The sequence below is a fragment of the Acinonyx jubatus genome, chromosome C1 (genome assembly GCF_027475565.1).
Source record: "Acinonyx jubatus isolate Ajub_Pintada_27869175 chromosome C1, VMU_Ajub_asm_v1.0, whole genome shotgun sequence".
Classification (NCBI taxonomy): domain Eukaryota; kingdom Metazoa; phylum Chordata; class Mammalia; order Carnivora; family Felidae; genus Acinonyx; species Acinonyx jubatus.
Genome location: NC_069381.1, coordinates 191,554,626 through 191,576,874, shown reverse-complemented (window position 1 = coordinate 191,576,874; position 22,249 = coordinate 191,554,626). Strand labels below are relative to the sequence as shown.

The following is a 22,249-nucleotide window of genomic DNA, read 5'->3' as shown; positions in this document are numbered from 1 at the left end:
CATCTCTACTTCCTCTATGCCCAGGTCTTCCATCTGGGACCCATTTTGATAAGGAGTATTTCAGAAGGATTAAAACAAAACAAAATAAGACAGGCTCGGCTCGCGACCTTGTTTCTTACCTTGACGTTACCACCTCCAGGTACATGGTGAGCATTGTCGAGTGAGCCAACTTTAGCTTGGGCCTTTTCTTTGAAATCCAGTTTTACACTCTCAATCTTCACACGCCCACCACCTGTGAGAGGACAAAGCTTTTAAATGCCTTGCTACCATGACATCTTCTATTTGTGGTGACTATTTCCCTAAAATGATTTCAGTAGATAGATCATCACAAAGCACAAACTTCATTTACTATTCTTTTGACCACGGATGTGATGGGGATTTTTTTAGAATTCCAGTCCATACCATTATTCCCATACCACCCAAGGTAATGACATCTTTATTTTGTACCATTATATGGCCTGCTCTACATATTAATATCTTTTTCCTCTAAGCCAAAGTGAAGGCTGATTTCTAGATAAGTTTCCAATGCACTTATCTATTTTGAAACTTATCCCCTCTGCTCTTTAATTTTCAACTAATAAATTCTTCTTAATAATCTACCTATGTCTAACCTAAAATATATGAGGGGCATTTCCTTATCTATACAACAAAAACTCTAAAAATAACACAATGAAAATATCTCCTTTCACCCTTTCTAAAACATGGAACATCCAATCTCTTATCCTTAAGGGTGCAAATTAAATTGAAATGAAGATCTTCTTTAATGTTCTTCATGGTAATAGGTCACTTTTCCAAAAAACTATAGGTTAGGAATGGTGCACATACGGGTCATATATTCATTTGTAAAATTTCAACACTGAGAGCTTGACTGATGAAATTCGAGCTGGAAACTAAGTGGTTTATAACTAGAGAGTTTTGAGAGTGTCCCGTTATCATTAGCAGATGGAGTAATAGGAGGAGAACATGAAGAGATCCCATTCTTACACAGATGCCATAGGACCAATCTTACACTCATTTTGATCTGATAATGGGGATACAGTTTGGACCATGCCATTTCCCTAAATGCTAGTCTTAAATTTGAGGATCTACTGATAGATGAGAGTGCCAACATGCCACCTTTTAGAGTGATGCCCCTATCTCTGCATGCCTTTTCCATCTTGCAAATGCAAGGAGTTCAAGCCCAGTTGGTATCCATTGTCCTTTAGTCTGAATTAGACTCCTTTACCTCTCCACCTAAGATTTGCTTTCACTTTGATTAGCAATTTGGTTTTGGCTGTGTGCATTTCTTTGAAAGGCCAGTGGTAAAAGACATGATCCTCTACTATTATTGCATCTGTCTTAGGATTTTGACTTGGGAGAAACATGGAAAAGGTTTTTCAATTTTGGACTCTTGATGCTTATTTATCTCTCAAGGTCAGCAAAGAAAGGTCTGTTAAGTCTTCCCAGACTTAGACCTTGCAGTATTTTTCTCATATGATCCCTGGACATTTACAATGACACCCAACTACCTGGGAAAGTGCCCCTTGAAATTAAATGGTGTGATTAGATTACATTTTGAAGATATATCCATTCGTTCTTCTGAAGGTTTAGGATGTGCATGATGTTATTTAGCTCATGCTTACAGGAGACATGTAGTTGTCCCTCCCTCAAAATATGTATTATTGCAATAAATTTTATTCTTCCAACATTTCACCTAGCCATGTGGGTCTCACTTGTTACTTGTGATGGGATTAGTGTGATTTATAAAACATACTTATCTTGATTAGAGCATAGAGGATGTTGAATTCTCTAGATGAGATCCACTTTCTTGGGACCTTTCTATTATTTTTTGGTAGCCTTTAATAGAAGTGGCCTTTTCAAGCTCTCTTTTATGATTCTATGTTGTGTCAACATAACTGTGTTAAATTTTTTGTTGAATTCTATTTTACGACAGAAAAAAAAATGTAAGGTTGACCCCAAATATATTCAGGAAAGGAAGCTCGAGAAGTCTGTTTTTGTGAAAATCCTACTAGAAACTTTTATATAACTATTAGAGAAGCCCATTTGAATTCATGGATCTATCCCCTTGGTCCTGAAGAATCCTGGCACCCACCAGGAGCCGTGATTGTGAAGGACTATAATCTTTATCAGGCCTCATACATCCTAAAGTTGAGCTTCCAGGTATTGAGTTGTTGCCTTTATTTTCTCTGTACATATTCCACATTCCAGAGTAACTTTGTGAAAAGCTTGCTGTTGTCAAGGATCATAGTGTTAACACTTCTTTATGAATTTAGTCATCTGCTGCAGTTCTTAGAAAAGTAAGATCCAGATTTAGAAATAGGTAGGAGTCTATGACAATAGTCTTTTATGACCAATAAATCTTACATAGACTATTTCCTTAACTGTGTAACATTTTTCTGTGCATCAAGAGTCTGGTTGAATTTGGCTAATGGAATACTTACTGTCTAAAATAAAGAATTCAAAATTTTATTTTGCATTCTGGAAGAAAATAGGTGGTATGGCCAAATACTTGTCATGTTGACACAGCAGTAGAGTCAACTAAGTGTTTGTAAGCTTGAGGTACAGACAGAATTGTGACGATATGCAGTATGACACCATGTCCCTGCTGCCTCAGGAATGAAAGAGAAGCTAATTCCAGGGTAACAGTTCTGAAATTAGTATTGGACATTATTGGGGATAATCTACAAAAAGACATGACCACTGATTGACCTGAGAGCTGGACCCGGGCACTTAGAGACTTCTCGTTCCCTACCCTGTCCTGGGAATGTGGGTTCTGCTTGCCTTTCCTGCTTCCAGAGGCTGCTCGAAGGACATAGCTCTGTGATAACGATGTGGTGTTGAGAGCTACACTGTAAACATGACTAAACCCAGTTAAGGCCTCTTTATAAGCTTCTAAGATTTGGCAAGTAGGTGTTGGGATCCACCTTGCTGCTGCCCAAGACAAACCTCATATGTAAATTCCCTTTCCTTATTAAAATTGCCACTGCCAACCTGGAGTGGCCTGCCTCTTTCTTCAGTTTCTTCCTGCCTTCTGAGTACAGGGGCCAATTTCAGATTATACCAGGGAAGCTCCCAAGAGGGTCGTGAACCAACAGAGATTCCATATATGTATTTTCTAAGTCCTTGATTTACTTTATGAACACACCTTCTCAAAGTGAAGCCTGACCCCTAGACATGTTTCCAATGCATTTATTCATTTTGAAACTTATCCTATCTACATTTGGTTTTCAACTAATTTTCAATTAGTACATTGCTAATAATCTTCTCTTGGTCACAAATCTTATTGGACTCAATTGTTGTTGTCGACAATTGTTGTTGTCGTTGTTCTTTTTCTTTTTAAATAGGCTTCATGCTCAGCGTGGAGCCCAATGCAGGGCTTGAACTCATGACCCTGTGATCAAGATCTGAGCTGAGATCAAGAGTCGGTGCTTAACCAACTGAGCTACCCAGGTGCCCTGGGGCTCGCAGTTCTTATCCCTCGTTTCTGATAACATTTGAGATAATGAATGGTAATAACCTATTACTTGGTTTAATTAAGTTATCAGGCATACTAACATCGTGTCCTTCTATAATTCAATGGTATATACTGTGTCAAAACATTCTTAAGAAAATTATAAATTTGACAGTTGTCCACTATTTACATAGGTATGCAGGTAGAATTTAACAAAAATATGTGATAATGATACTCAGAATAAAAAATGACTCATAATATGTTAGATTTACATTTTAAAGATGAAATAATTCCCAGCAAGTATGAATATAAGTTCTACTTTAGACCACTAGTCCCATAGGATATTCTAGAAAAACGAGAGGCCAATGGTTAAATGAATTGGGATGAGCACTGCATCAAGCAATGGATCCATTAAGCACTGCATTCTGCTGAGGGTTCGTAATGCTTGTTGACCTACTATAGGATCTGAGAAATTCAGCAGATAAACACATTTCATCAGCTTTGCTTAAGCACAAACCCTATTTCACATAATGTAGAAAAAACGTTTTCATGAAAAATCTTTGGAAATGCTAATTTCAGCTCATGTAATTATGTATGAATACATGGCCCAAGGTATTTTATGGACTATATATTTTAAAAGAACTCCAGTGTGCAGGTTGAGAACGTAGAGATAAATGCATTTTATATATCTTTTGATTTTGAACTTGTCCTATGATATGTGGCCTCTTTGTGATATTGAAGTTTATCTGTCCAAATGAAGATGGTTTGAAGTTTCTAGCTTACGTTTCTATTAATAAAAGCATGAATTTTCAGGATTTTGAGACATTTTTCCAATTAGGTATTTCATAACAAAAATTTTGCTTGTCAATTTCTTAAACACAATTTAATATTTCTCTAACTACTAAGAAGAATTTATTTACCTGGCCTGTGGCGGATGTTCTTCAGAGAGCCACATTTGGATGTCACATGGCTTAGGTCTATCTTCTTGGTAACAATCTGTACCTGTATGAGCCACATAAAATATGCTTAAAATGGTTGGGACATAGACAAGCTCCCAAGCTCATATGCAAAACCCGCAAACATATCCAAGCTCACAACACCCAACAACACAGAAACCCAAACTGAAGTACATAAACACACACAGGAAAACATAACCTCCCAATATCCTCCCACGTTTGGTTGGAGAGAAGGACTGAAGTGAAAGAAAATCCTAGGATAGAAGATTTTATTAGTAGAAAACAGATCATGCCACAAGAGGATAGCAACACCTGGATTAATAGGGCAAGCTTCCACTCAGAGAATGAAACCACACGGTGTTAAACCTTCCCATAAGCAAAAAGCCAAGTGAAGAGATGAATGATTTTTTTTAAAAGTGATTTTTACATAAAAGTGACCACCATTGCTCATAGATATAAGAAGACCACCACTGCTTTAAGATACAGGAAGAAAGCTGTAACCATGCTTTTCTAAAATACTATTGTCATGTCTTGGCTAATGGAATTTTTCTCATACACCAAATTATAAGATGGTATTAACATTTTTTCTTGTATTTTATTGAAATTATTTCCTCTCCCTGTGTTAGAAACAGTGCTTTTCCAAATGTGGGCTGTTGTCCATTTGCATTAGATGTACATGGGATTACTGAATTGGACACTGTGGAAATGAGGCCATGGAATCTGCATATTTGAACACGTGATTCTTCTCTAGAGGAAAGTTTAAGACTATTGTTTTGGAGGTTGGAAGCTCCCCTAATTTCTTTAAGATGGTTAGTTATCTCATTTATCCTTTGCCACTTAGCTGTTTGGACCAGCAGGCCCTGCAGTAGAGGATAGGGGTCACCCTTTGATACCCTCCAGTTATTTCCCAGGACCGAGACTGTTTCTGTGAAAGTATCGCATGGTTTGCACTTACAGTCAGGACACAGGGAGGAGGGCAACGTGTCAATGTAAATACTGATCCTGAGGCTTAGCCCAGCACCCTTAAAGGAGCCCAGCAAACCTTGTTATGGACTTCCTATGACAGTGACATTTTCATGCTCAGTGGGACTAGTTCAAGCAAGAGGTGACAGTTCCTGGTAGAAGGCAGTTGTTTGTCCCTTTTCACTGCTTGACTCCATCTCTGCCCAGCTGAGGAGCAAGGAGCCAAGAGTTATTAAACAGGTGAGAAATCTGGACTTTACACTGTAAATTACGTAAGTCACAGATGGCCAGGTTCTGAAGTTTTAGGTGACAGGATCTGTAGAACAGACAGTCAGCCTGGCTCACCTCTTTTATTATTCTTATTTTGTGAAGAATCATGCTGACTATACCTTGGGTTTGCCTCTGCCTCAACTACATTTTAGAAACATGGATTCATCTTTCCCTTCCTCTCAAAGGACATTATTTCCACTCAATTCAAGGCACAGAAAACATAATCCCGTCAAGACAAAATTTATATTGGGACTTTGAATGACACATGAACTGTGTTTCATTAGTTTTGCATTATTGCAAATGATATCCTAACTCTCATGAATAGCGATGGACAAAAGACTGTCATAATACACTTTAGGTACTTTCAAGTGTATCAGCCTTTGCTTCAAGAGTAATTTAAATGGAACTATAAATGTGTGTGTGCCCAGCTGACTTCTGTTGGGGAGTAGAGACAGCATGAGGAAATACCTTGAAGCCAAAGGCCAGCAAACAAAATTGGCAAGTGAGGTGGGTTTGCCATCCCCCTGAAAACCACTGTGCAGTCCATTAAGGTTTTATTCCTCAATTCAAAGAAAGAAATTTGTTGATGACCTTACAGGGAAGGATGGGAAGTCCACCAGCAAAAATGCAAGGGTGACCAGCTCCCCGACCAGGGCACACGTGGAGCAGCAACAAGAAGGGGGGGGGGTGTGTATTGTGAGGAAGGCAGGAAAAGAGACAGTGTGCTGGCTCCAAACAATCAGGACAGCTTTCTAATAGAAGCTTCTACTTACATTTCCGCCCCCAGCAGAATGTTTGATGTTATCCTTGGAACCACATCTGGACTGAACCTTGCTAAAATCGATCTTCTTGTTTAAAATCCTAACCTAAAAGGAATTGGAGGTAACTTCACCATGCATTTTTCTTTCAGTATGCTGGGTATAGGGAGCCAGAATGGATCAGTGCCAAGGAGGCTCCAAACTTCCTTCCACCTACATAATCATTTAAGAGAAAAAAAAAACTAACACTGGAACTGAAGAACAGATCTATCATATAAATATGAGCCCCTATTCTCCTGAATCCCCAAGGGCCAAATGCTCAAGAACTTTAGATATCCAAGTTGTAGGCAGGTGTAATCTGGAAATGATGAGAAGAATAGAAAAATAAAAATTGGGTCATCTGTGATGGGGAGGCTCCTGATACTGTGGACAATGCTGGGACTCAGGTCTACTCTATGAAAGGCCCAATAGTGTAATTCAGTGTAGTAGATGCCCTACCCCCTTAAATCCTACAGTGTCAGCCATCGTAATTATAAATTACCTGGTACATTTGACTTTTTATTGGTTGACATAGCACAGGTGAGGTTCATGACTGGTTGGGCTGAATGCCATAGATGAGGGTTCTTATGCATCCAGTGGAAGAACCCTTGCTTTCCCAAGGGGGTCAACAAGGAGGCTCAGGGCCTCCTCTGCTGAAAGGGCTTCACTACTGCCTTGCAGGTTTGGTTCAGTGGTCTTCTGAGAGGCCTCTCTCTGACAGCTGCTCATAAACAGCCATAAACCTTGGATGATTGGTGTGGAAGCATTCTTTCCATTTTTAGAAGGAAGCAAACCAAGGACCATTAGTTAGCTGACTTATACTAGGTCATGTAAAGGTAGTCCAGGCCTTCATAGGTCCAAAAGGTTTGAGGTTAGGCGTTTTATTTCTATTTTCAGAAAGTTCAGTATTCATCTTAAGGACAATAGCAAATCTAGATCTGGACAGACATTACTCTAGTGTAATGTAATGTGTAAAGTAATAGCTCTTGTGACTTCTTTCATGTGTCTTAAATTTTGCATGTTTTGGAGGGCACATGAATAACGTAAGCAGGGAAAGAAAGGTTTATTTTTGTTGTTTGTTTCTTTGATTTTTACTTTGGCTACTTCTACTACTCTGCTGGTGTCCCTTTAATAGCTAAAGAGAAATTATGTTTTCAATGTTTTATGTTTTCAATGTTTGTCCTCTTATTATAAAAAGCTAAATAAATATATACTAGATATACAGCCCTCTCCAAGAGTGGTATCACATCTCTTGGTATTTGCAAAACAGAGTAAAAAATTCAAGTTGACATTGAGTCCTGACTATTTTTAACTAGACAAAGCTTAAATTGCAGTGCCTGCCTACCACTGGCAAGAGAGCTTGTCCCTTACAGGGAAATATCATTGACAGCTCTCATCGGCTGCCCAAGGAAAGGGCCTCTTGCCAAAATCTGAATTCAGAAAACATGATGACTGGGCCACTCTTTAGGGCATGATAAAAATTCCAAGTTAAAAAGAAGGGGGTAATATCACAGAGTCTGTATCTAACAATAAGTGTAGTTGTATGCTAGGAATTTCACATAAAATGGAGACACAAATAACTTTGTCAACAAGGGCCATTACACCTCAAGCCTCACAGATAAATTATTTGTAGAAAGCAAATCATTTTATTATTTCAAATAATAATACTTTTAATTATCCTCCATGAGTATCTAATTATTTTGTCAATGAAACAGAATTCATCTAAGCCATTTTTCCTAATCCTTGTGGATGTACAGGGTCTCATATTCCATTTGCAAATTTTAATTTAGAGATCATTAGAATACAAATCAAGTGACTCATTACCAAGTGATCAAAGCCAAATGTTAAATCTGATTCACTTGTTGCAAAAATGGAAATTCCAATTTTAGTTGCATGAATCTGTTTGACTCTAACATTTAATCAACTGGCAATTTTTATGATTTCTAAAACAAATGATTCAAACCTAAAGGGGGCACATTGCTAGCATTATTTAAAGACACTTTAAATCTTAAAATCCTAAAACTTAAAGGCTGACTTCTGTCGATTTTCCTCAGATTTTCTAGAGAATCATAGATTTTCTAGTGAAACAACCAGGGGTCTTTTTTGACGGCAGACTTTCCCAACCTGTGTCTTTTCAATTCTTAAGATGAAGCAGACCTTTGACATGCATTAATGGCATGTTCTTTACATATTTCCATATTTGTAATAGCTTCAGAGTATATGGTTTTTGCTAAACAAATAAGGCAGAATATGACATTCACCATTTTGCTTGATGGTTGAATAGACAGAAACAAAATCACTTTGGGCACTAGATGCTTGATGCTCAGTAAAGTTGTACTCTAGCTTGACAACTTGCACCCACCTAGTCCATATGATGCACATTTATGCTTTAACAAAATCACAAAATACTTCATGGCAAAGAACTCTGGGATCATTTACAAATAATTAACACCTTAGAGAGTTAATTCCACAAATATCAGCAGTCCTCAGAAATCATTCCACAAAATAGAAAAATAGATAGCTGCTGTGAAGGAGAAAGCTTTATTCCAGATTCGTGCTTTTTCCTAAATCAGAGACGCAAATATTAACTCTCTGTGCTCTATGGATGGGTCTAAATAAAAATGACTTTTTTGGGTAAGGAATTTCCATTGAGCTTTTGTTTTCCTATATATCAAGGGAAAATTATTTTGACATTTCAGAGATGGTCTAGAAAAAATATAACAAACTTCTATTTGATGAACTAATTTTCTATATTCATGATGCGGAGGAAAAAATATTTGAATAATCATTATACAAGGTTAACTCTAAAGCACATTTTATCTTTTTTGTCACTTTCTTTCAGTCAAAATTTTTACCTGCACTATTAATGCAAAATGGAGTCATTTGAAAGAGTAGCAATCTTTCCTTCTGTGTACTTTATAGTGGAAGGGAAACGTATTATTTCAATTAACTGAATCATCTTCCTAAAGCTCTGCCTTACTCAAAATTCTCCCAAAGTCTATTTTCTATTAGATGCATCAAAAATTCTTAGGTAGGCCATCAGGTTCTCCAAATTCTGATTTTTGAGTCTGCTTCTCAAAATTTTACATTTTGGCCAGACAGTGTTGCATTCCATACTTTAAGGCCCTTGTTTACGTTTTGAAGTTTATTCCCATGCTTTCTTTATGTTATCTCTCGCTAGAATGCCTCATTCCAAGTTGAGTCTGGAACTCGTCATTCTTCAAGGATCAGCCCATCAGTCCCTCTCATGGGATCAGTCCATCAGTCCCTCTCAAGGGAGGCTGGCAAAAAAGGATTTCAGTCTCAGGAACAAAGGTTGGCGACTTGCTTGCATTCACTGTTGACTTTTCATTTACATAAGAGTCATATAAGAAAGAGTTAAAAAGAATAGACTAATGTAATTGAATAATCAGAATTATTTTATTTTACTTTTTACTAATTCTATCTTCCTCCACCACATTAGGGAAGAACAGTGTAGTGACTTTCTGGATATTCCTGGTGCGACTCTAGTTGGATTTTATAATGATGGTTCAGTTGAAATGATATGCCACTGTACTCTCTCTGCATGGAAGTTTGAATGCTCCTTTAGAGAAATACACTTCTTTTTCTCCCCAAATGAGGTTGCTTTAAGAAGGACCAGAAGACAAAACGTAGGATATGTCTGAAGGCAAGAACAAATTTCTTTTTACCAGAGCTTCGTTGGAAATACGAAACGTGTAAAATGAAAGAAAATATAATCCTGGTTTATGGTTTTTAGTAAAACGATTTATAAACCAGAGGCATTAATCACCATGTCAGCTTGAATTTCTTAAGCAATGGTGTTTTGATCTTTTTTTTAAACTTGACACACTCTGATGCTGGTTTCTTTATCAAAAGATCCACATGCAGCTCAAGATAGCAAGATATGGAGATTAACTGGGAGTTCAAAAGTTTGGATTCTCTTCTTGGCTCTCCTACATGACAGTGCTAGGCTCTACAGACAACCTCTAGCTAGGTATGATCCTTAATTGCTGTATCACTTCTTTATTCCTCCATCTAATGTTGTCTTAGAAAGAATACTTTTTTTTTCTTTTGAACAGGTAGTGGCCAGTGACACTCAACTGATTTCCCTTCAACTTTCCAGGAGATTAAGCTTTTCCCTTGGCTTTACATGATTTCTCAGGAGTGCTTAAAAATAAAGCCTTTCCTTGGCCTTGCATTAGAAAAACACTTTCTCTCCCTCTTTCTCTCTCAAAAGTATTTCCCATTTTATAGCATTCAATTTTAATGAAAACTATTTATCGAGCCTATTTAGGATCCTGCAGTATCATGTATTAAAACAAAAGGGGCTCCTGGGTGACTCAGTCAGTTAAGCATCGGACTCAGTTTCGGCTCAGGTCATGATCTCATGGTCATGAGTTTGAGCCTCGTGTGGAGCTCTGTGCTGACCATGGAGCCTGCTGTGACTCTCTCTCTCTCTCCCTCTCTCTCTGCCTCTCCCGCCTCTCAAAATAAAGAAATAAACACTTAAAAAAATGACAACCTCAGGTATTTCTGAAGAATAAAAGTTCTCTGGAACAGATGATGTTTTACAAAGACTCTTTTGTTAACAACCATGTACTCAGATTAAAATGCATATAGACTTTATAGTCTATTTCAAATTTTTTTAATTTATTGAATTGCAAGGTCTCTTTTCTTTTTAATTTTTACACAGAGAGAGAGACAGAGTGCAAGCAGGAGAGAGGAGCAGAGGGAGAGAAAGAAGAGAATCTTAAGTAGGCTCCATGCTCAGCACGGAACCCGACTTGGGGCTTGATCCCACGACTCTGGGATCATGACCTGAGCAGAAATCCAGAGCCGTTTATTCAACCCACTGAGCCACCCAGACGCCCCTCTATTTCAAACTTTAACTCTGCCTATACTGACCTATAACTTCTTCAGAATTTGATGTATCAAATATAAGCAATAACTAGAGTGCACATGTAAATAGAAATAACAGTTTATATCAAAACCTACAATTCCACAGAGCTCTAAAGGAAAAGGATACATTGGAGGGGCCCATCAAGATGACAGCCCAATTTTTCTATGCAGGCTATGCCACACAGCAAAAAACAGAACCACATCAAAAACCCTGAATAAGCAAATAATGCTGAAAAATTTGTAAAGAAATGTTTGCTGGAACAGACACTGAGTTTAGGCATTAACCTCATGGTTGAACACTGGCACTACATTTTTTTGTTCAGTTTAAATTTGTAAGAAATTTAAGGAATAGTGGACCAAGTGTAAAGGCAGTAAGTTTTTTTTTTAAATTTTTTTAATGTTTATTTATTTTCGAGAGAGAGAGGCAGACTACAAGCGGGGAAGGGGTAGAGAGAGAGAGGGAGAGACAGAATTGGAAGCTGTCATTTCCACTGAGCCACCCAGGCACCCCAAGGTAGGAAGTTTTAAAGGGTTTATTTAGGGGGTGCCTGGGTAGCTCAGTAAGTTAAGCATCCAACTTCAGCTCAAGTCATGGTCTTGCAGTTTGTGAGTTCGAGCCCCACATCAGGCTCTGTGCTGACACCTCAGAGCCTGGAGCCTGCTTAGATTCTTTGTTTCCCTCTCTCTCTGCCCCTCCCCCACTCACACTCTGTCTCTCTCAAAAAATAAACATTAAAAAAATTTTAATTTAGTTCAGTTGTTTGAAAATAATCTGAGATTCAAGGTTGTTCCTATGTCCTTGCTTGGCTTGTAAGTAAATAGCAAACATAAAAAGGACTCTATAGGCTTCAACTTGTAATGATTTTTATCATAGTTTTTAAATAATTAATATTTATGAAGCATAGCTCCAAAATTTTTCATTACCCTACAAAAGACACTTGAATTATAGTTATAAAATTTCTCTTGCATAAAGACAGGGTCCATGATATTAAGGAGCTTTTGCTTTGAGATAATGTTGACTTTCAAACACACACACACACACACACACACACACACACACACCCTTGTCAGTATAATATAATGCATATTCAGTGAATAGTTTTTCTTCATGCTGGATTGACAGTATTTTAAAGCTTATGGGGTATTTTATTGCTTTTCTTATTTAGCACTTATTTATAGCCCAATGAGATGGAAAGAAATGGCTTGGAAAGAACTTTAAATTATTACATAAGGGCAAGACAGCTAGGGGAAGATAGGAAATGAAAAAAAAAAAGCCACTTCTTTTCTGCCTAGATTGTAGAGACCATGTCTCTTTCCATTTGTCATAGAGTACCCATCAGGGTCTTAATAAATGTTTGATGAAATAATACCCAATGAGAATGAGGAATAAATCTAAATAAATTTTAATTCTCTTTTAATTTATAAAGCTTATAATTTTATTAATTTACTTATATGTTAATAGCACTCAGTAGACCTTTCACAATGGTGGCCATCATAATTTGACAGAATGAGAAAAAACCCTGTTTCAGTATAATTTATTACTTGCCTCCAGCATTAATTCCATTTTCTCCTTGAGTATGAAACTAAAAGTAACTTATTCAAATTACACGTGAAAGGCCCAAAAAGTTTTCTAATTCCTAAAACTTTATAAGAAAATCTAAAAAAGGTTCCTGTCCACATTTCCCTCATCCATTCCCTCCTTCCTCCCTCTCTCCCAATTACATTTCAGAAGCACTGATTGCTTTACTCAAGTTCAGCTTGCCCTTTGTGGCACATACTTAAGGAATTTGTTAGAATAGCTAAGTGAATATTCTTAATGAGTAGTAATGCAAAAATACTATCAATCTCTTAAGTAGAACCATGAATTTGAGAGTTTAAAGTGACCTCACCATCTGCTTAAATGAAATGGTATGACATTAAGATGGTACAAATACATTATATTAATGGCACTACAAAAAGAAGTATATTTTGTTGTTTCTATTGTCTTTTCAAAAAAGTTCACTTATTGATTTTGAGAGGGAGAGAGAGAGAGTGTGTGACTGGGGGAGGGGGCAGAGAAAGAGGGAGAGAGAGAATCCCAAGCAGGCTCTGGGCGGAGCCTCACGCGGGGTTCAAGTCTCATGAACTGTGAGATCATGACCTGAGCCGAAATCAAGAGTCGGATGTTTAACCAACTGAGGCACCCAGGTGCTCCTCTAAATAAGTTTTTTAAAAAGATGCTAGGGCAACACTGACTGGGAAGGTAATAGATTGACACATTCTACAAGATTCTGTATATAAAAGAGAAGTACTGTTCTTTTCTTTAACAGGTGTGACTTGCTCGAAGATGCCACCATCTTTAGCGCAGCTGACCTGAAAATGACTGACTGTTCCATGAACGAAGGAGAAGTATGTAATCCACAAGGTAATCAGTCAAATCCATAGACATGTCCTTGCAGAGATCATGATCTAGCTAACCATCATATCCAAAAAGCTATAAAATAAAACAGTTTTTGTGAAGTCACCCCATCAGTAACTTTCAACTATGACAAGGGTACAAAAATTGTTCTTTGTATAGTGATCTTCATAAAGCTTTTGGAGAAAAAAATGAGAAACTTGTTAAAGCATGTAAAAGTATTCCACATAAATCAAAGTACCTATAAAAAAGCTGATCCATTGACAGGAAGGGTAAAAAGTACCACTCACTGCGTTCTTGCCTAAATTTTTTATGCCACGCATTTAGAGAAACTGTTTATTTTCCTACTTCTGTTTAAATCAAGCAGCTGTGTTCTTAAAAAGCTAACACTATTGATTGTAAAATCTAGATTTAGATTTCATGTAGAATAGGGAGCTAACTACATTGAAATAGTTTCAAGTTAATACACTAAGATAGTCTTACCTGAGCCTCGAGTTAAATTAACCAAGGTCACAATGTACAGTGAATCTAGGATTGGGTATGTTCTTTCCAGCAGAATGAATTTGTGTTTTAGCTGAAAAGATTAATATTATTGCTTTCTGTAAAGCTCCTCACATCTTCAGCTAGTTTATCTATTCCATTATGCATTGATTTGCTTCACTGAACTGAGCCACAGAGCTAAGCCTCTCTTCCAATATAAAATTGGACTTTTAACAGAAGCGATAATAAATGTAAGCACACAACCTATACATACGGAAGGGCAATAAATGCTCAGATTCAGGCAAATAATAAAGCTTCCCAACTTGAAAGTTGTTGGGTTCCCAAGACATATATATTTTTTATTACAGATTTCCCCTCCCATTTCTTAATGATTATACAAACTTTAAAACAGCAATAATATAGCTTTTAAAATGAAATCATTGGCATACAGTCTAACCACTTCAGATTTAACAATAGAGCCTGTGTAGAAGAATTAAGGTTACATCTATTAATTTTCCTCCTTTATTTATTAATAAGAATTGTGTGACTATTTTTCCTAATATCTATAGACTACATATCTCTATTACAAAACTTGCCTTCTACGGAAAGTATTGCTATTATCCTGTCCTCTTCAATGATTCTGAGTTGAACACCATCCATTCAACTATCTTAGGATTATCAATTTATAATTGGGAACAACATGCCATTGGCTACGGTCTCCCCAGTAGAGTGCATTTATGGATCCTCAATCAGATAAAAAGGGTCTTTAGTATATCATCCTGATAATTTCTAACATGTTTTAACATAAAAATGTTTCCTAGTCATTCTGTAAAGTGGAATCTTGAATCATCCAGTCAAAACCTCCAGTTTAACATGTACAGAAAAAGAATCTCTCCTTACTCCTTGTGTTTGAGGCTTTTAAGCCTCAAAGAAAAAGATTTCTTGCAGCTTATATTAACACTGTTAAAGTGTTAAGTGATGTATTTTTCCTACCAAGACAGTTCAACTACAGGGCACCTCAACTTCCCAATTTATTTCCTCTTCCAACCTAAACACATTGTACCATCTATCACCAAATAGAAGGCAAGTATCTTCCTTCCATCTGTTTATCTTGGTGAGGAAATATCTCCTGCTTCTCCAACAAGAGTCACTTCATAACTCCACTGTTGTGGACATTTTTCCAAGTCATCTGCAGCTGAGATAGGATAATTTTGCAGCAGATTAACACTTGCTTTATGAAAGAAGAGATTTTCTTCAAAGGACAGCATGAGTTTGAGGCTATTTTTATTCTGTAATTTTTGTGTCATATGTCTTTACTAGCCCTTAATTACGACAATCTCTGAGGCCATTTTAGTTGAATTCAAGAGAATGAGACATCTTTATGTCACTTTTATGAATTACCAAGTACAGTAGAAGTCAATTAATTAGACATAAAAATATTCACAATCAGATATGGTAAAGAAGCAGAAGGATGAAGTATTCATACTTTTTGGATTGGTTTAACTTTAGTGACTCTGGCAAAGCGGAGGCTAAAACCATTCTTTATGCCTCTCTACCTTGAGGAGTCACATGTAGAATTTCCATGTCAAATTATATCAATAATTATTCCATTTTGATTACATTTTCTTTTTACTTTCAGGAAAATATTTTGGAGATGAGTTATATTCCCTTGTGATTCTAAGAAGAAACATGTTAAGTATCAGTATTTTCTAGAATATAAGCAAATAAACCCCACATTTAGATCAGGAAAATACAAACCAAAAGGATATTTATAGAAAGAGATTTGATTCTAAATATACTTAATGGCTATTGTATTTTAATAGGTATCTCAACAAAAACTAAAATGATACTTTAAAATTTGTACTAAATTTATTTTAGTCAACTAATATTTATATATAAATATAAAACATAAATATTACAAATGGTGTGTAATACAGCATTTGGGTATTTCCTAAAGACTCAAAATATTTCATTCTCTGGAGTGTGTAAAACTCTGAGGAATCCAAGAATACTATGAGATTTATGGAATTACAGGATCAAATTTGGTAGAATTAGCTTTTTGTTTTGTATTGTTTAAAAAAGATTTCTTGCAGCTCATATTTTAAGAACATCTTGTATGAAAAAGCATTTGTTGATGACTTTATTACTAGAGAATGTTACAGTCATTCTGCAGAGGGCATACTGAGCACCACCCCTGCCCTCCACTTCTTCCAACTCTTTGGTTGATTTTTCATACCTCCTTGGGCTTTGTGGAACGGAATCACAGTGAGACAGCAATCAAGTTTGGTGCTAAAGGAAGGGGCAATACTGAGTTTTTGTTTCAGCAGTGAGTAGGAATCCTTGATAGCTTCATGTTTTGGCAAGATCTTTTTTCTAAACCTGCCTGAAAATATATTTTCTTTGGCATGGAAGAAGGATACCAAAAATCAGCGGCAGAAAATATAAGACACAAAATAAAGAGAGGCAGAAAAGAATACTGAAGTTAAAAGAAAGGCTTTTGGAGATGCTGAGAGGGCATTACAAGTTTGGTGATGCACAAAGGAAATGATACTTTCTTTCTTCTTTCTCTCAAGGATGGGTGTTTTATCTCTTTACTGACAAGAAAAGTCAAACTATCCCATAGGCAATCAATATCACAACAAAAACAAGAAATGATATTTGTATTATCTCCTTCCAGGCTAATTGTTTCATCTAAACAAACAGTATGTAAGCAAGGTTCAGGTCAAGGCAGAATTCAAACACCCTTGGTTGGTAAAAATGTGAACGTTCGTACTGGAGCTGAAGTTAAGACTTAATAGGTAGAGCTTTACTAATAATTCTATCCAATATAATTAATCTTAAAGAGTTCTGCTATAATAATTTCATGCATCAGAACTATACAAAACTGCCTGTTTATCATCAACACGAATGTCTCTACCCTTTGCAATTTGTAAACATGAGCAGCCAGAAAAGAAATTTGGCAAACCGTTCTGGTGTTGGTGTAGAGATGGGGAAATGGTAGAAGATGTCATAGAAAATCATCGAAGGAGAAAGGAGATAAAAGTGGAATTCTTAAAAGATAGTCAAATGAGGTCACAGGATCTAAACTAGAACACTCAAATTCATATCGGAAATGTAATTTTAATCTCTTAAACCAAAGTCCACAAGGCAATAGACATACATTCAGAAAAGATCTGCTAGCAATTAATGGAAAAATTATCCTGCATGGTCAAATCCATTTTTACCTGATAAGAACCAGAAGGAATGGATATCTCATGTCATTCTCATTATATTTGATAAGCTAGATTTCTCAGATAAGGTCTAAACTCTTGGCAATGAACCATAACCATTAATTTTTTTAACACCTCCACCTCCCTTTTATTGGAAGAACTTTTAGCATATAATATGAGGAAGGCGTCCTAATAATTAGTGGCAATTTACTTCCAGCAGCAAATATGGGTTCATATGATTCTTACCTGCCCCCCTTTAGGCTGGTATTTGATGTTGTCTGTTGATCCGATTTTGGATTTGACATTCTTCAGGTCTGGCAGTGGTTGGTTAATAAGCCGAAGCTGCTTGGGAGTAGCAGGAGATTTTGGAGGAGTACGTATGATGGCAACTTTCTTCTCACTGGGCACCAAGATGGCAGATTTGGGGGTTCCTGGTGTGTGAGGGGTTCTGGGATAGCTAGGGGTTCCAGGAGTGCCTGGTGTGCGTGAAGAATAGCTTGGTGGGGTACCAGGAGTGATCGCGGTTGATCCAGGGGTGGTGGGTGTGGAAGTGCCACTTTTTCCTGCTCTGCGAATTGGCTCTGACCCTATATTCACAAACAAAACAAAACAAAACAAAACAGAAACCACAGCATCAGAAAATTCTGCTCAAGACATTGTCTTCCCACGGGTTGTTAGAACTCACAATACATTAATTTTTAAGGAGTTGAGAATATTTATGGATAACAACAATGCTCCAAAAGGTGAAAGTCTCCTTTTTTTCAAAGGCTTATAACCTGGTAACATTTGTGAAAATGCATTGCTATCAATGCAAAGAAAGGACTTGGGTTTTCTTGATTTATTCTTCCTTCTAACTTTGAATGTGTCAAAAGTTTTTTATACTTGTGTGATCATTAAGGCATATGAATCTGCCTTTAGTTGGAAGAAGTGTCTGCACTGTATTTTTTGTGTGGGCTCATATTTACTAAAGATTCCTTGAATGATATGTGGACCATTTGCTCTTTTGTGCAGTAAGTTCATTCCAAGATTCAGGTAGACATACAACATACAACTGTGTGTTTATATCAGTAATTTTGAGCTGTGTACAAATTATTTATTGAATTGCATTTCAGTGGTACCCCTTCCATTTATACTGAGGAACACTGTGAATTGCAAATGTGTGTACTGAAGGCTATTCAGTCATGTTAGACATTGTTCTACAGTATTACATTTTCCTTTGTATGGAAATTCGTCTCAGGTCTTTTTTTTTTTTTTTTAGTTTTTTTTTAACGTTTATTTATTTTTGAGAGAGAGAGAGACAGAACACAAAGAGGAGAGGGAGACAGAATCCGAAGCAGGCTCCGGGTTCTGAGCTGTCAGCATAGAGCCTGATGCGGGGCTTGAACTCACAAATTGGAGATCATGACCTGAGCCAAAGTCGGTCACTTAACCGACTGAGCCACCTGGGCGTCCCTCGTCTCAGCTCTTAATACAAAAAATCTATTTTTCTTCTTAGAAAAATAGGGTATTTTAACAATATATCCACTGTGCATCTTGTACCTGATTGTTTTCTCCTATACTTTCATTGCTAGTTTGCAGTTTGGAGTCAAACCAATAATCCCCCATTGTCAATTAAATATGATATTGTGGGAGGCATTTCTTTGCCTCAACCCGACTTGGGCATCATTTTACTATTTAGCTCCTTCTGCCCATTTTCCTGTACTATGTTTCTTTCACATTAACTTTTTAATTGTGTGTTTGAATGCCATTTCAAATCCTTTTTTGAAAAAAAAAAAAAAGAGATACGTGAGACTACAGCACCTTATAGATTTCAAAGCACTTTTGTGAATACCAAACATGTGATGAGCAAACAAACACAGTAGTTAGAGGCAGCTCTTATTATTCCTAAATTCAAGAATGAGGATACTGAGGCTTGTTTACCCAGATGATACTAAATTCAAAGCCAGATATGATATTTAGCCTCTGAGCTCTAAAAATCTTTTCTCTTAAAATAACAATAAAAAAAATCTTTTCTCTTAAAATAACAATAAAAAATAAAATTCATGCCCTTCCTATAAAACACCAAAAAAAAGTGAAGGTATTTGAATAATAAATGTAAACAATGTAAATAAGTGTTATTTACACTTATGTGTATTTGAAGTGAAGGTATTTGAATAATAAATGTAAACAATGTAAATAAGTGTTATTTACACTTATGTGTATTTGAAGTGAAGGTATTTGAATAATAAATGTAAACAATGTAAATAAGTGTTATTTACATTGTTTACATTTATTATTCAAATACCTTCACTTTTTTTTGGTGTTTTATAGGAAGGGCATGAATTTTATTTTTTATTACTGAGTATATATACTTTGTAAAATCAATAAATCTAGAAATTTTGTTGAGGACAAAGGTACAAGTCATTAGTTTTTAAATCAATGAAGTGAAAGGGATCTTTGAGTCATCTCGTACAATTGGTCATCAGTGTGGGAAGTTCTGCCTGAGAAAGGGGATAATTAATCATTGCTGGAATAATTACAGGGAATGAGCTCAAGAGAGTTTCTTAGATAATTATAATCTACAGACAACATCTATTTACCTACTGGCCTGGGTTCAGTCTCCTGGAGAAACAGGAGCATTTCACTTCTTTCAGTGAATAGTTTTTACATATAAGCGAAAGCTGCCCTGTGTCCTTCTGGTTTTTTAACGTGTAAGGGCTAACCATGGGCAGACTGTTTAACTGACAATAGGAAATGGGATATAAGAAGACTAACATGATAGATGAGTGTGTGTTCTATGATTTTTATTGCTTTCCACAGAAATGACATTTCAAGACCAAGATGATACAGCCACAGCTAACTTGGCTTTTTGAGGCTTCTTTGCTACAAAGTTCTTTTTTGGACCAAGTTTTTGATGTTTGAGTCAGTCATTCTGTCCTTCAGAAAAATCTCTTCAGAAACTTCATTTCCTCCTTAAATGTTTTCTCTATGCCTTCATTACCTTTGAATAGCTCAGGTCTTTTGGGGAGCGGAAACTTCTCTCTGTTATTTGTCACTGTACTGGTGCCTTCCATGAGATCTGTATACAGTAGGAGCTCAACATACTTTCTTTTTTATCAGTGCAAATTGGATTCAGAATTAATCAGTGTGTTGAGGTGTGTTTTACTCAAGGGAGACTGAGCTGAAGCAATATTCTGCATGTGCATAACAAATTTCACTAAAAGAAATAACAGTTTTTAAAGAGTCCTTTCTATACCCATAGAAAATGGCTTTAAGCTTCAGAAAACTAAGGAATGAAAGTTTTGTGTTACATCTGGAGAATGAAGAAAAACCAAAAGCATTAAGCCCTACCACCACTGTTGAATAGATAGGATTGATTCAAAGTATAATAAATTATATTCTAGTCATCAAATGGCAACTTCGAGTGTTTCCTATTTCTTCTGAAACTGAAAGAGTTAATTAAATCTGAAATACTAAAACAATGTGAAATATATCTATGAGAAAATATATATTTACAAATTACTTTATGAAACTGTGTTCTTATTAATCTTGTCAACTCCTCGATGACAATGCCTTTCTCTCCGTTTGTGCTAAGGGCATAGCTTTGTTTCCTTCAAATCTTTTCAGTAGTGGTACCAAATGCCAGAATGTGTCTGTGTGTAGTTACGGAGATGATGGGTGAATGGGAGGAAGCACAGTACTTGTTCCTTTAGTTGTCCTTAGGCTTTTTAGCTATTGCTATAGGGAAACAAAATAAACCGAATGTCCTGAGATTATCAGGGTACGAGTTATGTTTCTTAGCAAATAATAAAATGCATCATGCTTATGAATGTAAATAAAGTTAGAAAGTCAAAATAGAATTGGCTCAGATCATAAAGGACAATTTATATATGGATGCATTTTAGAGGGCAGAGCACAGTAGTTTGAAGATGTGAAGTTATGAATAAAGTACCATTTTGCTCCCATAACCACAGATAGAAAATTCAAGGTATACCTTTGGGAAGCACTTGGTGCCTTTGTCTTGTCTGAACAGCCTCCATATTGCTGATGCTCAATTCCAACTCCGGATATTTGGAATTGAAGTCTTTTCTCTGGGGATCACTATCTTTTCAATGCCTTCTTTGCTAGTTTGTTTGAATACTTTATTTTTGCGAAGAAATAGTTTTGTGATCTTAAAGGGTTCCTGGCATATACTTCAAAGAATGTTAATGCTTCATGAAACTAAATGGTGTAGGGCACAACTGCTCTAAATATAATAAACACTTTAATTCTAGGCAAAAATATGCTTTAAGTGTCATACAGAATGGTAATATTTGAAGTGGGCCAATTTTTATTAAATATTTTAAGAGTAAGTAACAAAATCAACTATAATGTGATGGGAGGAGCAATTTCCACCATTTTTAATGGTTTTTAAATGACAGAGATATTATTCTCCAAGTGATTCTACATAGTTTTCTAGTACTACTTCTTCCACATAAATAAATATAAAAAAGACATTAAAAGGGCAGGTGAATGAAGTTATCAGTGGGCTGAAAACCAATTCAACCACTTTCTAGCTTAGTAGCATCAGACAAGTTACCCTCTTTAAAAGGTCAGTTTCCTCATGAGTAGATTTAACGAGGTTATTTTTACCTAACCATCAGCATTATTAACTTAAATGGAGTGAAAAACGTGTCTTAAGATCTTAGCATCTTCAGGTACCAAATAAATGGTAGCTATTTTTGTTGTAATAGAAACCTATTTGTGAAAATAATTTGCATCTGTCCTTCAACCAGATAATCTTGGTAGTAACACCACACGAGTGGGTAATGATTGGAACATTGTTATATTCTTTCCTTAAACTGTGATGA

The 22,249-nt window shown here is 36.3% G+C and overlaps 1 protein-coding gene across 43 annotated transcripts in view; it reads right to left on the bottom strand.

The window, feature by feature from the left end:
* The window catches only part of MAP2 (microtubule associated protein 2), a 280,818-nt gene that overhangs the window by 4,031 nt on the left and 254,538 nt on the right, over nt 1–22,249 (bottom strand). For 28 of the 43 annotated variants that reach the window (XM_053215732.1, XM_053215734.1, XM_027051957.2 and 25 more), the window contains 4 exons: nt 17,667–18,007; nt 6,414–6,506; nt 4,372–4,453; nt 120–232 (listed from right to left, as the gene is read on the bottom strand). In XM_053215732.1, coding sequence (XP_053071707.1) covers nt 120–232; nt 4,372–4,453; nt 6,414–6,506; nt 17,667–18,007 — 629 coding nt within the window. The remainder of the gene's footprint in view (nt 1–119; nt 233–4,371; nt 4,454–6,413; nt 6,507–17,666; nt 18,008–22,249) is intronic. The other 15 variants (XM_027051981.2, XM_053215736.1, XM_053215722.1 and 12 more) reach the window with 1 other exon arrangement.